This window comes from Alligator mississippiensis, chromosome 4 (assembly GCF_030867095.1).
Source record: "Alligator mississippiensis isolate rAllMis1 chromosome 4, rAllMis1, whole genome shotgun sequence".
Classification (NCBI taxonomy): Eukaryota; Metazoa; Chordata; order Crocodylia; family Alligatoridae; genus Alligator; species Alligator mississippiensis.
In genome coordinates, this window is record NC_081827.1 from 17096121 (window position 1) to 17113772 (window position 17652).

The window sequence follows — 17652 nt, forward strand, 5'->3', positions numbered from 1 at the left end:
GCGACTGTTCTAGTCCCAGCATGTAAAGTAATCTTTTAGGTATCCCAGATTAAAATTATTATGAGGTTGAAAATAAAGATGAAGGTTTTGGCACAGTGGTTTATGGGGATCGAGTATGGTCAGCATGCTCATGGTAACCTGTGGTGTCAGGGAAGAGTACTGCTGTTCTCTGAAGTAGGTATCTGTAACAGGGCAGGGGCTCCAGGGGTGCCTGTAATGCACCCTGGTGGCTATGGGGTGCCTGCTGTACTCTGGCTCTAGGGTCCTTCCCCTCAATCCCACCTGTCAGGCCTTGATGTTCGTAAATTTGGAAAGGGAGGCTGCCCAAGGATGCTAGAACAAGTCCTAATAGGTCTTCCAGTCAGCAAATCCCTCCTACTAAGTTGACCCTTCCAGCCTGTACATGCCCTGGGGGCAGCTGTTGCTTTATGGGTTAATTTTGTGGCCTCTGACCTCCCCTACAGCCATGCCCAAGCCTCACAGCTGTCAGCAATCAATCAGTTCAGAGGGCACTCAGCCCCAATTTCATATCCCACCTCGGTGTGCTTTTACATCCTTTGTTAGTCTCTGCCCGTCTTGAGGCTGCCAGCCCCTGGCCATAGTCCGTTCCCCTCTTGGGCACTGTGCTTCCTGACCTTGGCTCTGTGTCCCTCTTGGGAACTGGGCCCTTTGACTCCATCTTTGTCTTTCTGTCAATGGCCCTTGCCCTCTTGGGCTACACTGCAGCTTGCACCCTGCCATGGCAGGCCCAAACTTCACGTGCCACTCTGGGACTTCCTACCTTCCCTATCAGTCTCCAACCCAATCCACCAGTTTAACTATAAAATAAGAGCAAGCTCTCTAGCCATAACACCTGTTGTCACTGAGTCTGAACCCCTAACATCAGCTGTTCTGCTGCCTTGCAGTACTTTCCCCTATCCTGAGCCCTATACTATTGCAAGTCAGCAGAATACTACCGCCTTCATACCCAGGGTAGTTTAAGTGCCCCCACAGAAGCTCCTCCACATCCCTCTTGCTCTGGAGCGCCTTCCTCAGTCCTCTCCAAGGTCAGACTGCCTGCGTGGTTCAAGCCCTAGGTCTATATACTTCCCAAACCCTGCCCCCTTCTGGTCAGGTGGCTTCGCCCAGCCAACTGCCCACCATTTTTCATCTAGGCCTGATGACTGGTTTTCGTGTCAACTTACAGATGAGGCTTTAGCCATGCCCTTGTTGCCCATAGTATGTTCTGTCCTACTGCCCTATTGTAAAGCAGTCAGCTCTGCAATTGGTACTCCTAGCCTTTGGCTTCTAGCTGCCTATTCTCTTGTGGCCAGCTTATCCTGCATGGTATTCCTTAGATGGGCTGTAGGTGTTCCCCTTTTCCTTAATGTGCAGCTCCCTGCCTAGGCAGCAGTGTTTCTTTGTAGCCTCCCTCCTTCCAGCTAGCCTATATTCAACTGCCTGGGCTCTATTTACAACATTCTTTCCTTTTAAAGTAACAGGAGCCCGAGGCTGCCTGTTATGGTGTCGTTTTCCTCAAGGCCTAGTAGATTGCATACTCCAGCCAGGAGGTAATAAGGCATGCATTATTGAGGCTTCTAGCCAGCCAGAGATGGTAGAATTCACTACTTGGCTCACAGTTGTATGAGAAATCATACTGGAATTATTCCCTATGGTTTAGGCTCATTATATCTCTTTGTCCTTAAGTACTTAACACAATGGACTGTTTAGTCTGTAAACTGCATATAGGGATCATTTCTCAGCCAACAGAGTGAGGCAAGATGGCTCTTTGGAACACTAACCAGCATAGTAGAGGAGCTATACATTTTAAATGGCAGGGAGAGTTTTAAGTATATGGGATTAGTAAGTATGTGCAGGTTAGTAAGGATACTGATGGAGAAAAAAGCCACAGAATAGTTTAAATAAAAATGCACACACATGCATGCGTGTACACATATACACACACACACACACACACACACACACACACTGATGTTCTTTTAAGGGAAGGTCCTTGGTAGATGTGAGCTGTGCAAACAGAGGAACCTTATCCATTCTACCATAATTAGAAAAAGTGGTTGCAAGTGATGAGAACTGCAGATCTATGTTTGCACACGACTGGAGTTTCAGTTTGCAGTGCTTCTTGTGCCACGGTGAAGCTTTGATCCAGAAATGGAAAGTAATCATGACTACAGAAGACTGTATGTACAATTAAGGGGAAAATGAAACAAAGAAATGAGGGAGCCAATCTTAAAGTCCAGGTAACCTGCACTATTGTAGGCATATTGGGTCATAATATGGCGGCATTTTATTTAAAACATTTTTAGTGAAAGTTGTCTGCACACGACAGCAGTTATAGGAATGGGAAGGCCAGTCTGGCCTATTGAGTTGCTTTTCTCAATTAATAGCAAGGATGAACTGATTTCTGCTTCATTTACAAAACAGTGAAACATTAACCTAAATGGAAACTTGGTGAGCACTGACATAATGACTAACCTGGAGCTGTTGGGAGACATACATTGTACTTAATTTTTAATATAACAGCAAATGTATCTTTTAAAGGGAATGGTCAGTGGACACTAATAAATGATCATCCAATTAATTACTCTGTTATTCTGTAATATGAGTATGCCACTGACATGCTGAAACCAGCCACTAACTGATGCAGGTGTAGTGATGCAAATCCATGTCTCCCTCTAAGGAACCATCAATTCTTCTTGATGTCAGTTGACAGGTCTGTTTTTATAGCAACTTTGATCAGCTTAATGTCCTTGATAATCTTTAATAGATTTACCCATAAGGGCTAAGTCCAACCCATAATATTGAATTGTTTTTAATGCAAGCAGGTGGAATGATTAATTTGCCGGTAATTTAATCAGTGTTCTGTTAATGTTTCCTTGCCAAATTTTAACGGGTCACTTCTTAGCTCTAATCCTATCAGTGATAGAGGACAGAGTCTAATTTCTAAGCCATTTGCAGTAAAAAAATATATATATTAAGAGTCCTGCATATCTGATTGTTCATTGCCTTGCAGCTTATCTTGTCATTTACTTCAGGACAAAATGAAGTGCTGTGTTTTATACCCACTGAATATGGAGAGTGAAAAGAGATAGATGACTCTACAAGGCACAGGATGCAGAGGAGTCATCTCTAAGTACTTCAGACTCCCAGTCAAGTGCTTCAGCCATGAGACAATTGCTGCCCTTCCTGGTAATAGCTGCCTTCAAAGATAATTAGTTAAATCATCTAGTATTTGTTTGTAAAGAATGGATGATGCATCATCCCTTTGGGATGCTTATGGTAGGAATATTTCCTTCAAAAAAAAGAAAAAAAAAGAAAAAAGCCAAACAATGTTTCAGTTCCCTTCCCTCAAATATGTTGAGTCAGTTTTGTATATCTTGGCAAATCAAGCATTGCACTTGTAACTTAGTGATTTCTTGTTCTGTGGCGGTGGGAGCCATACGTTGTTCAAAAGCAGTGTGTTAGTACCTCAGCAGTAAGGGCACTTATACATGTGCCAGACGTCTGCTCCAACACATGCTAATTAGCACACATCAGAGCACACTTGATTAATCAAGTCTGCTGGAGCGTGTTAATTAACATGCTTCAGCAGCCTCTGTGTCATGTCTATTCAGTGTCCCCATGCTTTAAACTGGTGGTGGGGGTGCTTGAACTAAAGCTCATCGAACAAGCTTTAGTTCAAGTACCCCCGCTGCCATTGTGAAGCATGGGACACTAAATGCATGTGATGCTGTGGGCACTTTAATTAGAGTGCTCCCCCCCACCCTCCCCAGATCATGTGTGTAGATGCACTCAATGTCTAGATTTATATGCTGGGTAAGGGGAAAGGAGGTGGAGGGGAAATGAGGTTGGTGGACTATTTTTGACCTTGTTAAGCCAACTTGTATGGTCTAGGTTTTTAATTCCATTGGAAATGTGCGGTCAAGAGAGCACAAGGTCATGAAGGGTGTTCATGTAAAATTAATAATGGTAAAATACATATGATGATCAATTAAGTATGTATAACCATTGTTTTTCCCTTCCTCCTGTCCATTATGCATGACCCTGAGCAATTAAATAAGGTTTTAATTTAGATGGCTAAAACTTTGGGGTGGGGAAGTACAGCTACTATAGTCCAGATTCTTTAGTAATGCAGCTAACAAGTATACCACCCTCTTTTTAGCTTACCTGACATGTTATGTGCAGAGAAGAGGAAGGAGAAGGACTAGCTGGAACTTAGGAAAATAGGGCTAGAAGGGAACTCATAAGGTCATCTAGTCCAGCCCCCTGCTCCAGGAATGGTAGTCCTTAACTACAGAAATCCCAGCCAAGTGTCTGTCCAAACTGGTCTTGAAAATTTCTAAGGAAGGAGATTCCACAATTTCTCTAGGTAGCCTGTGCCATTACTTGACCACCCTCACAGTCAGAAAGCTCCTCCTAATCTCCAACTTAAATTTATTTTGCTGCAACTTGAGGCCTTTGTGTCTGGAGTACCCACATCTTCTTAAGTCCTGTCTCCTATGGACACAGAGAAAATAACTTAGTAGCCACCCTTTTAGGTATCTGAAGTATGTAATAAGGCTGCTTTGGTACAAAGCAATCTTGCAGCTACCCTAGTGCTCATATTAGTACCTGATTAAAGCAACTCTATACCTGTAGCATAAATCATAGGATCACAGAAAGGTAGGGCTGGAAGGGACCTCATGAGTTTATTTAGTCCAGCCCCCTGCTCAAGGCAAGATCATCCCTGACTAAACCATCCCAGCCAAGTATCTCTATAATCTGCTCTTAAAAATTTCTACGGACAGAGATTTCACAACTTCTCTAGGTAGCCTATTCCAGTGCTTGACTCCCAGCAGAAAACTCCTTCTAATCTCCAAGCTGAATTTCCTTTCTTGTAGTTTGAGGTAAGTGTTCCTAGTTCTATCCCATATGGCCACCCGGGAAAGATCTCAGTAACCACGCTTTCAGGTATTTGAAGACTGTTATCAGGTCCCCCCTCAGTTTTCTCTTCTCCAGACTAAATAATCCTAGCTACTTCAGCCTGTCCTCATCAGTCTTGCTTCCCAGGCCCCTAATTATTTTTTTATTCTGTGCCTAAGTCTTACTGTCTACATCTTTCTTAGTGTAGGGCCAAAAATTGCATGCACAACTCCAAGTGAAACCTCTGCAGTGCTGAATAGAGAGGAAGAATCGCTTCTTTTGAATTCCAAGTGACATTTGTGTTAATACAACTCATTATACTGTTGGTTTTTGCTACAAGAGTGCACTGTCGGCTCATATTCAGTTTATGGTCTACTGTAAGCCCTGGGTCATTTTCTGCAGTACTGCAGCTTAGCCAGTAATTCCTCAGTCTGTATTTGTGCATTCAATTATTCTGTCCCAAGGGCAGGATTTTTCACTTGCCTTTGTTGAATCTCTTTTGGTTGATCATTGGCCATTTTTTTCATTCTATCCAGATCATTCTGGATCATAGCCTTACCCTCCAGAATATCTGCAACTCTACCCAACCTGGTGTCATCTTTAAATTAGCTAAGCAAGCACTCAGTGGTATTGTTCGAATTACTGATAATGATGATGAATTCTACCCATGATAGACCCCTGAGGAGCCCTACTTGATACCTCCTCCCAGTTAGACATTGAGCCATTGATGACTACTCATTGAATGCAATGATCCAACCAGTTATGTATCCACCTTCTGGTATTTTAATCTAATCAGAATTTCCCTATTGTTAATGACAATATTGTGAGTGGCAGTGTGTGACAGGGGGCCATCCCGGGGCCTGGTGTTATGTCACCCGCCCAGCTGTCTGAGTAGGGCAGTCCGCCCAGTCTTGTCTGCCATGAGCTTGCTGCTCACAAAACTGGTGTATAGATATAGGAGGCTGCCCATTTTGAAGCCCCAATGCCAGGGGGCACTATCCACAGCTCCATACCATCCCTACGTTGTGGCCCATGCCTCACAGATGGCATCCAGACTATCATTGCATCCAGGCTTCAGACCAGGCCAAACTCAGTTCACTGTTAGGACTCTTTCATACTTCCCCATTTTGGGCCTTATGCATACTGCCCGCCTCTCAGTGGGGCCTCGACCACTCTGCCCTCTCTCACCAGGCCTCTTGCATGCCGCCCCTCACTGGCCACATTCACCTTGCTCTGCTCCCTTGAGTGGCTCCCATAAGCCATCAGGATTATCTCTTCATTCCTTGGCTGGTCAGCACACAGCCTTTTGGGCCTCTCCCATGACCCTCATCTGCACAGTGATCGGGCAATTCACCAAACACTGGGCTGACTCTGCCCCTAGACCTTTCACTGGGCCACTCGTCTCTCTCACTTCCTCCTTAGGGCCTACTACGCACCCTTTTGACCCGAATTTGGCCTCACCATATCTGAGGGCTTAATGGGGTCTCCCTCTGACCCAATAGTTGGCCTCAACACATCTGAGGACTTACTGGGGTCTTGGCCTCTGGCCCAACTGCAGCCTTAGGCATCTGTAGACTGACCTTGGCCTAGTTGCCCTCTCATTAGGGTCTCCCACATTTGCCCCTCTACTCTGAGACCTCAACACTTGCCCCTGTGCTCTGGGGCCTCTAGGATCTTACACCCCTGTGGGGCTCAGGTGCCCAAAGGTGTGCCTGGCCCCCACTTGTCCCCTTCTCTTGGGCCTCCGGGGTCTTACACCCCTGTAGGGCTCAGGTGCCCGAAGGCATGCCTGGTCCCTGTGCCTGTCCCTGTGTGTGAGTAACCCACCAGATTGTGGGGGCTGGCATTTTAAGGCACCCCTCCTCGCCTTTCAGTAGGGAGGTAACTGGCCTGGCATTTCTGGGGGACTCTCCCACCAAGACCAATCCCACCAGACTACCCTATCCCTGGCAGGGTTCAGTTTTCAGTCCTACCCAGGATCATGAAGGCCTACCTGCCTTGGTCTGACCCTTACTGGGATAGGAGTTATTTTTATGGCCTGCTGTCTTGCTGAGCCTTCTGCCCCTAGGCAGTGATGTCCCCCTCATTGAGGGGACCACGAGCCTCCTTAGATCCTGGCCCCACCTCCAGGCTAGTCAGGGTGCCAGATGCCGCATCATGGCCCAGGGCTTCCTCTTGCATTGGGCTTCATTGCCCTTCAACCTTCTGGCCCAGGACCTCTTGCATTGACCAGTCAAGGTGTTCTGGTTCCAATACCACAGCAGCCGACCTCCTTAGACAACAGGGGTCCCCTCCTGGGCCCCACCATACTGCCACTCTGGGCTTACTTAAAGCCCCAGAGATCATAATACCCTGGCTCTGCTCTCAATTAATCTCATCTGAGCCCCAGGCAGCTCTCCTGCTTTTTCTACAGCTGGAGCTTGCCTAGCCCCTATGTAGGCCTGCTAACCATAAGCCCCTTCTCAGGCTGGGCCTTGTTCTATTTAGGCCCATAGCCTTCTCTCTGGGGCTTGGGGTCTCACTGGGTCCCTAGAAACCTCCTGCTATCCACAGTAGTCCTTCCTTACCTCAAGGTGTTATGAGCAGCAGCTCAGTTGGATGTTGTTGCTCCCTGGCTGCTTGCAGCTGACTGTTGGCTCAGCCCTGTGGGTCTGGATCTAGAATGGCCACTTTGTCAGGGCTGGCCTGCACCTGCACCTGTTGGTTGCCTGCTTTCAGCCTTAAAATTGCAGGCACCAGTGGTGCACTGCCACACAGTGTCAAAAGCCTTGCTAAAGTTGAGGTATATCACATGAGGTATATCACAATGAGTTTAAGCTCATTGAAGAGATTGTTGTCTAGCCAGACTAATTTTATGTTGCACTTCCCATTCTTCTGTCATCTTGGGATAGCTTGTTCCTGTGCCTGTAAAGAACTTTCTTAGATATAGCCAGCAATCCTGAATTCCTTTTCCACTTCTTTTCCACTCAGACTTATATCCTAGGAGATCCTACCTATTAGTACCCTGAGTTGGTTAAAGTCTGTTTTTTCTGAAGTCCAGTGTCTTTATTTTGCTGCTCTCCATACTTCCTTCCCTTAAGATCCTGAAATCTATAGGTGTGTATCCATGTGCAACAAGGCTGCTCCAACATGTTGTAATTACTGCACTCCAACAGACTCCAGTGCCACATGTATTAGCATCCCTGTGCTGAAAAATGGTGGTGGGGGTGCTTTAACTAAAGATCAAATGGCCCCTGCTGCCATTAGGGATGTTGATACACATGATGCCCTGGGCACTTTAATTAGAGCAGCTCTCCGAGAGCCATTCTAATTAGCCCGTCACCCTCCCTGAGCATGTGTATAAAAGCCCTATTATTTCATGGTCACTGTTGCCTGAATTACATTCCACCTTCACATTCTGAACCAATTCCTTCCTGTTTGTGAGCTGCAAGTTAAGAAGAACTTCCCCTCTAGTTTGCCTCTCTACCATTTGTATCAAATTTATTTCCAACATCCATCTATGACTGTCAGTCATATAAACTATCCCCCCACATCTTTATAAACCCAATTATATCATAATTCTATGATTATATTGGGGTCTTCAGTTCTTCCTGTTTGTTCTCTATGCTTCTCATATTAGCATATAAACATGTCAGGTATCTAACTGACAGTCCTGTCTTCTTCTTGAGAGAATTGTTAAGGCTTCCGCTATTGCTTTCCCTTACTAAGTTTTTATCCAGTTCCCCAGGTTCTTTACTTATCTCAGGGTTTTTGTCTCCATGCCCAGTGAATGTAATCTAAAGAATCTCCTCCCTAATTTAGCAAGCTTGCATAGGAAGACTGTCTTTCCTCTCTTCATCAGGTGGACCCCCTAGCAATCTATATTCTTTGAACACCACTCTATCATTGTAAAAGCCAAAGTCCTGCTGATGACATCATCTATGCAGCCACATATTGATCTCCAGAATGTGTTTGCTCCTAGCCAGGCCTTTAACTTTGACTGGAAGAATCAATGAGAGCACCATCTGGATCCCTATTCCCTTCACCCTTGCACCCAGAGCCCCATAGTTACTTTTGATCTGTTCATAGTCACCTCAGGAGTATTGTTAGTGCCTGCATGGATGGACATCTTGGGATAGTAGTCAGAGGGTCACATGAGTCTGGGCAACCTTTTCATGTCATCTCAGATGTGGGATCCTGGCAGGCAGCAGACCTCTAGAGCCAGTGCATCAGGCCAAAAGATGGATGCCTCCATGTCCTGCAAAAGGGAGTCACTGGCCACAACCCCCTATCATTTCTCTTGGCAGTAGTGGTCACCATCCTACCCCACAGGGGTGCATGGCTGAGCATCTTCTGTCACTGGAGTGGGCTCTTTCACATGAATGCCAGGGCTTCATAACAGTTCTCCGTATGGATAGCCACAGGTTCAGAAGGGAAGTGGTATCTGTTGCCAGAGGTGACAAGCTGTTGGCTCCCACCTTCTGCAGTACATGTGTCTTCTAAAGCCTTCTGTGAATGTGCAGCATCTATGATGCTGGAGGTAACTTTGTGAATTCAGTTTATGAAGGCCTCATGCTTGCAGACGATTTTGAGCCAATCCACCCCTCCCTGCAGTTCTCTTATCTAAGTCCTGAGACAATCCACCAGGAGGCATCTCTCACACCACAAGCTTTCTTCTACCTGGCTGTTCTGGGCAGGGATATACAGGCTGCAGCCCCTGCAAAATCAGACCAGAGTCATGGTGGAAGCCTGGGTGGTCATGATGTATTTCAGTAACATTAGTCTGGCATGCAGTGCTTTAGGGATTCTTAGATAGTGAAAGAAAGCATTCTGTAATTATCTGTAACCTCCTGCTAAATTGTTTTCAGCGGTAGAAAATCTATTCTTATATATTTCCGTAGCACCCAATATAGTGGCCACCAACCCCAACTAGGAATTGGGGCATTACTGTAATTCACACAATTTGTCACAAATAACTTTTGGAATAGCTATGATGAAAGTTTGAACAGCATTTGCTTCACAGTAGACAGTTATCCATACATCATGGGAAAAACAGATGTGAAAAGCATCTTCTCGGTAAGTGTCAGTGACTGGCTGCCACAAAAGCGAGGCCGATAAATAAATCTTGGAAAGGAAAACTGTCCCTCAGCTTTGGCACAAATGCTGCACTACACTAAGATGGTGGAGAAATTTAGGCTGCAGGGCCTTGTCTCTACCACTGGTGAGATTAATAGACATTTTATAACAATGGTGCGACTACACTTAAGCCAGCTATATATTAAGGAGCAATGTGGACTGTGCTCAGTTGTTTATAGTTCTCTGTCATGAAAATGTGTTCATCCATAACTATCCTCTTGTAATCTTGGTCCAAGTTAACAGACATTTCTTTTAAAATATTGTTTATTTGTTCCACGCTGATGACATTTTGAGCTCTGTAAAAGATATAAGTAAAGGCAGTTTTGCTCTAATTTATTTAGTTTCCAGTTTAAATCAAGTCTTTTTCAAAATACCACTACAGAAACCTCACCTAGGGGAATAGGAGCTGAGATACAAGACCATTTGTCTTCAGATTGTTTTGTATCAACATTCAACATTGAGCCAAACAATAACACACAAACCTCCTAAGTATAGAAGACACAAAGCCAACTTACAACTGTAATAAAAGTATCCTGAGTAACTATGATTAGTAAAAACATCTTTATTTTTTTTGTTTCCTCTGTGCTTTTTCCCCAGTAAGGACATTTTATTTTTTGCTTACCCTGTAGGATAAGCTCTGTCTCTCTATATTTGTGCAAGAGACGCGATGGGATGTTTTACTCATTGAAGAGTTTCTATTTGAAAAATAATAACTTTTTTGTCATGTGCTAGGTATATAAATACATCATGTTGGTTACATAAATGGGTGGGAATAAGTCCACCCATCTAAAGAAAGGATATATTATATTATCAATGTGAGGGATTTGGAAAGAATCTTAATTTCATGTTAGACATATTCAAGGATTCACATGTCTCTTTTAACAGATAGGTGTGGCTTAGTTTAGAGCACCTAGTGATGGAATAATTTATGCACAGGTTAAAGCACCTTTTCATCAAAATTCATGGGCTTTAAGGCTGTCTGTCATCTGAATGGGGAGTCTGAGCACGTTGTTCACATCATAATAAATTAAGAAAAGCTTTAGTGATTGCTTTAATAAATCCACTTTCAAAATCTGGAAATGGATCCATGTTGTTGAGTAGGATGGTATTGGTGAGAAATGCCAGGCAGAAAATGGATGAATGGGGTGAGTGCAGTTGTGATATATAGTGGCTTCCTTAGTGTGAATACTTGTAGAGGAGACCTAGACTAAAAGTCCTTTTTGGGGAAGGTTTCAGATTTTCCTATGGCTGATCAATACAGTAGTCAATTTAAAAATGAGTATTAGATTGCATGGAGTGAGCACAAGAAGGGTATAGCTACAGCCTCACCAACCTTGCTGACAGGCTGTCAGTAGGGAGATGTATAAGGGCATTGCTTGGGCATGCAGGGATGAAGTCAGGAAGTCGAAGCATAATTGGAGTTGCAGCTAACAAGGTACATGAAGGGTAACAAAAAGGATTTCTACAAGTATGTTGGTAGCAAGAGGAGGATCAGGAAAAGTGTGGGTCCCTTACTGAACAGGGGAGGCAACCTTGTGACAGAGGATGCAGAAAAGGATGAAGTCCTCAATGCATATTTTGTCTCAGTCTTCCTAGGCAAAGTCAGCTCCCCGACTACTGCACTGGACAGCACAGTTTGGGGAGGAGGTGGGCAGCCAAGAGTGATGAAAGAACAGGTTAGGGACTATTTAGAAAAGCTGGACATGTGCAAGTCCATGGGGTCAGATAGGATGCACCCAAGGGTGCTAAGGGAGTTGGCTTTTGAGATTGCAGAGCAACTGGCCATCATCTTTGAGAACTTATGGTGATCAGGAGAGGTCCCAGATGATTGGAAAGGGACAACCATACTGCCCATATATAAGAAAGAGAAAAAGGAAGATCCAGGGAACTACAGACCAGTCAGCCTCACCTCGGTCCCTGGAAAAATCATGGAGCAGACCTTAAAGGAATCCATGTATAAGCGTTTGGAAAAAAGGGTGATTAGGAACAGTCAGCATGGATTCACCAGCGGCAAGTTATGCCTGGCCAACCTGATTGCCTTCTATGACAAGATGACTGGCTCTGTGGATGCAAGGAGAGTGGTGGATGTGGTGTACCTTGATTTTAGAAAGGCTCTTGATACTGTCTCCCACAGCATTCTCACAAGCAAGCTCAGGAAGTATGGGACTGATGAATGAACAGTAAGGTAGACAGAGAACTGGGTGGATCATTGGGCTCAGAGGGTAGTAATCAATGACTTGATGTCTAGTTGGCGGCCAGTATTAAGTAGATGGCCCCAGGGTTGGTCCTGGGGCCAGGCTTGTTCAATGTCTTCATCAACATCCTGGAAGATGGCATAAAGTACACCGTCAGCAAGTTTGCAAATGACACCAAGCTGGGGGAAGTAGTAGATATGTTGGAGGGTAGGGCTAGGGTTCAGTGTGACCTAGATAAATTGGAGGATTGGGCCAAAATAAATCTCATGAGGTTCAACAAGGACAAGTACAAAGTCCTGCACTAACGACAGAACAACCCCATGCCCCAGTAGAGGCTGGGGACTGACTGGCTGGGCAGCAGCTCTGCAGAGAAGGACCTGGGGGTTACAGTGGACAGTTAGCTGAATATGAATGAACATTGTATACTTGTTGCAATGAAGGCTAGCAGGATCCTGGGCTGCATTGGTAGAGTGTTGCCAACAGGTCATGGGCCGCCCACTACAGAAAGGATGTGGACAAGTTGGAAAGAGTCCAGTAGAGGGTGACAAAGGTGGTGAAGGAGCTGGGAACATGACTTATGAGGAGAGGCTGAGGGAACTGGGCTTATTTAGTCTACAGAAGAAGGGACTGCAAGGGGATTTAACAACAGTCTTCAACTACCTGAAAATGTGTGGGAGGGGGATGATCTAAAAAGGATGGAGCTAGACTGTGCTCAGTGGTGGCAGATGATAGAACAAGGAACAATGGGCTCAAATTGTGGCAAGAGAATTTTAGGTTACATATTAGGAAGGATTTTCTCACTAGGAGGGTAGTAAACACTGGAACAGGTTACCCAGAGAGTGGGCAGAGGGAAACCCTGGCACACCTGACCCTCAAGTGCGCCAGGCTGCAGCCCCTCCACCTCCAGAACCTCCTCCTCAGGTTCTGGTTGAATTTCACCACCCACCTTTTTGTTTTCGGTCACCCTGTCCCTGGCTCCACCAAGTCCCGAGACTTCTTGGTCAACCTACTCCTGGCCCTGGCCAAGTGGGCCTTTTACTTGACCAGGAAGGAGGCTTTGGCTGGGAAGGTGCCCAGAGACTGTGGGGCCACTTTCCTCTCATTTGTCTATGCATGTTTCCAGGCAGAGAACCAGTGGGCAGCATCCACTGGCTCCTTGAATGCCTTTGAGTACTGGGAGTGTCTGCCCAGGGGGCTCTGCTCCGTGTCCCCCTCAGGTACACTTATTTTCACATGTTGACCCTTTGACCCACAGAGCACTCCTATCCTGTTTTTTTTTTTTTTCATTAATTGTCCCAAGAATTTAGTTGTTCCATTCATCCTTTAGCCCATGTAAAATGGGGCTGCTAGTTAGCCAGGTGGGCCTTGCCCATGGTAACTGGATGGACAAATAGACAAGCTATTGAGAGAGGTGATGGGATATCAGTCCTTGGAGGTATTTAAGACCCAGCTAGACAAAGCTTTGGGTAGGATGATCTAGTTGACGATGGTCCTGCTTTGAGCAGGGGGTTGGACTAGATGACCTTATGAGGTCCCTTCCAACACCAATTTTCTATGATTCTACACTGGGAATAGCATACCCTGCTGCTGCTTCAAGAGAAGGATATTGACTGAACTCCCTCAGGAGCCCTGGAGGTATTGTGCTTGGCTGAGGCATATTGTATGCATGTTGCCTCATGCATTTTCTGGGAGAACATGCCTCTGCTTTGCCTTCTACTGCAGGGCTTTATGGTATTTCCTATATGTCACAATCTAGTGCAATACAGACAACTAGTTTGGGCCCCAGAAGCAATGTAGCTATGTTAGCCTAGCTATGTTAGCCCAGACTAATATACCCTCCTTGTTATGAGGGATAATTAGCTTAACGCACAGATGTACCTACAATATTTCCGATTCTAGAATTAGCTTGTCCAGAGCTATCTCATTGGTGTATCTCTCCATGGTGGTCCATCGTACTGTGTATATGTATCCTATGAGGCACATCTGAGCCTGTTAACCTATAAATCAGCAGGCACCTGGTATTGGTTAGCCAAATGGTGAACTGAGATTTCTTTTATACTTAATCCTATTAAAAGGTTACAGTTACCTCATCCTAACAGATCCTCCGTCCTTGTTTGTTCAGTGTATCTACCTGTTGCTTCCTGCATAATTTTCCTGTGGATTATTATTTATACACCATTATTTGTATTGCACCTAGCACAATGGGTCTTGATCCTTCAGTAAATTGATATCCAAATTAGTGATTTCAATATGTAACCATAATTCATTATTTGATCATATTTTCTTACAGCAAGAAAAAAAGATAGCAGCAAGTTCTTTCAGCGTTCTGTCATCATATTTCCAATTCCTTCCAAAAGTTTGGATTCCATAAATATTTTTGATTTATATTTATTAACAAGGTTTCGATCATGCAAACATTTGGTGAAAACAAATATCCCCCTATTTAAAGCAAAGAAAAAGGTTGTTGAAATGTTAACAAAATCTATCTTATGACTCCAGAAAGATATGGCATATGTTGCAGTTATCTCACAGGCAGACTCCAAGCTGGGTGCATATATTTACAAAAGACACCGATGAGTCATATGTAAACATTTTGATTATAAAGATTTTCTTCATTTTCCCACAGACTTGCTGCTCTCAAACAGCTGCATCCCATTCCTGGGCTCAGTGGAGGGGCTTGATTTTCGAACCCTGCTGCTAGATGAGGAGAGGGGTCGGCTGCTAATCGGAGCTAAAGACCACATCTTCCTGCTCAGCTTGGTTGATTTAAACAAAAATGTAAAGAAGGTCAGTTTGTTTTCCACACAGTTCATCTGATAAGTTTGTTTTCAGCCCCTCCCTTACTCCTTTTTTGCTTCACTAGCTACATGGCAAATGCATTATGTGTGTGTTGTAACAAGACTTAATAATTTTACCTCCTGTTGTTACAATCGCTTTCTTTAATAAACTGAGTTTGTCAGTATATGTGACCTCTTATAGGAATAAAGTAATGTAATATGTCAAATACCTGTAGGGGTTCTGCACTGCATGAAACCAAAATATCAACACAGAGGCAAGGATATAGCTCAGAATATTTGTTTCTTATGTCCTCTGCTATCATGACAGCCCTAACCTAATGAAGATAACTGGGGCTAGTTTTCTTCATAGAGATCCCATGGGTGTGTCTTCATGCAGAATTTAGAAGATTGATATTCTAGTTTGCTGTTTTAAATATTCTCAATTCTGTTAATAATTGGAATTATTGCCTATGTAAAACATGTATTAGGACTTGTTAAGTCTTGATTTAACTGCACTAGGCTTGTTACGTTTAGTTACATTTAGACCATACCTTATAGATGGAAAGCAGTTCTTAAACTTCAGCATTTCCCTTGGAGATTATATTTTGATGCTTAGACAAACTCTTTTGGTCATTACATATAAGCACCAGCTGCTTGCCCAAGAACCCTTGCAAAAACTGCATTTTGTTTGTGACAGATATGTTGTTCATTTAGTAAAATTAAATCCTTAGCTGTGTTGCATACATTTCTTTAAATTTAATCAGCAGTTTTCAAATGGTTAAAATGTTGCTGTCATATACTAGAGTCACTGAATCCAGATCAGTTTGCCTGAAGCCAATGGAATTAACAGGTGTAACAGAAAAGACTTTGGCTTCATATGTGTAAGTGGAAACTAGGAGCTCATTGCAAAAAAAAAAAAAAAAAAAAGAGAGTTAGTGTCTTTAAAATTAAGCTTACACACACTGCTAGAAGCTTCTTTCCTTGTATGCTTTCCAAGCAGTCAGTTTTCATCTGGAAACACAGAAAAGCTACAATATAAAAATGGTATCTTTAACATAGTTATTCCTAAACTAGATTTTCAGGTCCCAGGTTGAGTTTCTGGCATGACCATCTAGAGAGGGAGAAAACCAAAATAATTTTTCTTGTAACAAAGGCAGCTTTTTTCTCCTGCCTAGTTGGGCTCCCTCCCATTATGTTTAAAGGCAGTTGAGGTATTCAGTACTTTTCAGGATTAGACCTTCAATCTTACTAGCTCAAGTTTATTCTTTAGCTAAACTATATCATTGATTAAAACAGAAGAAAAAGGGCAAAAAAAAAAAAGATTTTTAAAAATACCCAGTTCCTTATTTTGACTTCTGCAATGCTCCATATGCTAAATTTTAAAATTCAGGTTCTGAGTACTTCAGGAAGTGCCCCCCCCCCCCCCCCCCCCCCCCGCTTCAGTGGGAGTTTTGTTTCTATACACAGAGCTGAATACAGCTGAAATTACGGAGACAATTATCATTGTCTCAGTTATCATGATTGTTGAGATGTATATCAATGTAACTGTCTAGTTCTAGGCACCTAATTTTGTCATACAAATGGGATGCTAATATTAATAACCTTATGTGACAAGCACTCTAACGACAGTGTGTGTGTGCGTGCATGCGCACACGTGTGTGTATTACTATGTCTGAGATATAGATATATACATACACACATGCAATGATAAGGGGAAAGAGAGAACTCATATACATCATACTCACTTAAAAGTTTTCAGTGCTAAAGGGTACTCTCCAGTAGCAAGTGAGTGTCAGAAAGTAGTGCTTGTCTGTGCTGTGTTTAGACTGACCATGGTTTAGATTGGCTCTGTGCCACTCGGCTCAGTTCCAGGCCTTCCCTGTGTGAGGAAACCACACATGTTGGAGCTACAAGGATTTGAAGTGTGTCCTTTGTGCTCTTTGGAATAAGAGTCATCTGAAAAAATATATTGTACTATAGGTGGCCATTATGGATAGAAGTAATAAATTAGAATATTACATTTCTTCCTGCAAATGATTCAGCTACTAATGACTTTAAGAAAGGATGCTTTAAGGATATTATGCTTCAGGGTCCTGAGATGGGCGCAAGAGGTTTGAAAACCAGAAGGAAAGTTTGTGTAACTAATGCATGGTTTTCATTCTTTTTAAACAAAAATAAATATGAACTGTGCTGAGCATTATATATTGAGTAGATCTGGGGCTGTCTGCTGAGCCTTTTATTCGGTTTCAGGGGATAATTTTATTATAGCAGTGCTGTTACCCCTAAATGGCTCAATCTGAATATTGCCATATATACTCTCTGAATCCCCTTTTGGATACCTATTCACTCGTCAAATACTACTGTAGCGTCTGGCCATACACATTACAGCATTTCTGGAAGAGATTTAAAGTAACCTCAAAAGCAGGGATCCTTTTCTCCCTTTAAGAATATCTTTTAACAACTTCCTTCTTGCAGCATAGGGTGTATCTGAATGTGACAAACCAAAATATTGGGAAACATTTAGGTACTGGGAAATTCAGGGTATTATATTTATATATCATTTATAACTTGTATTCTTTTATTTCCTGTGGTATGATTTTAGCACCTTGCGGAGTGGGTTAACATTGAATCTACAGTTCCTTCAATGCTTATAACTTTTAATC

The 17652-nt window shown here is 43.5% G+C and overlaps 1 protein-coding gene across 5 annotated transcripts in view; it reads left to right on the plus strand.

Moving 5' to 3' along the window:
- The window catches only part of SEMA3D (semaphorin 3D), a 210241-nt gene that overhangs the window by 78811 nt on the left and 113778 nt on the right, over nt 1-17652 (plus strand). For all 5 annotated transcript variants that reach the window (XM_059725809.1, XM_059725808.1, XM_059725810.1 and 2 more), the window contains one exon: nt 14839-14999. In XM_059725809.1, the coding sequence (XP_059581792.1) occupies nt 14839-14999 (161 nt within the window). The remainder of the gene's footprint in view (nt 1-14838; nt 15000-17652) is intronic.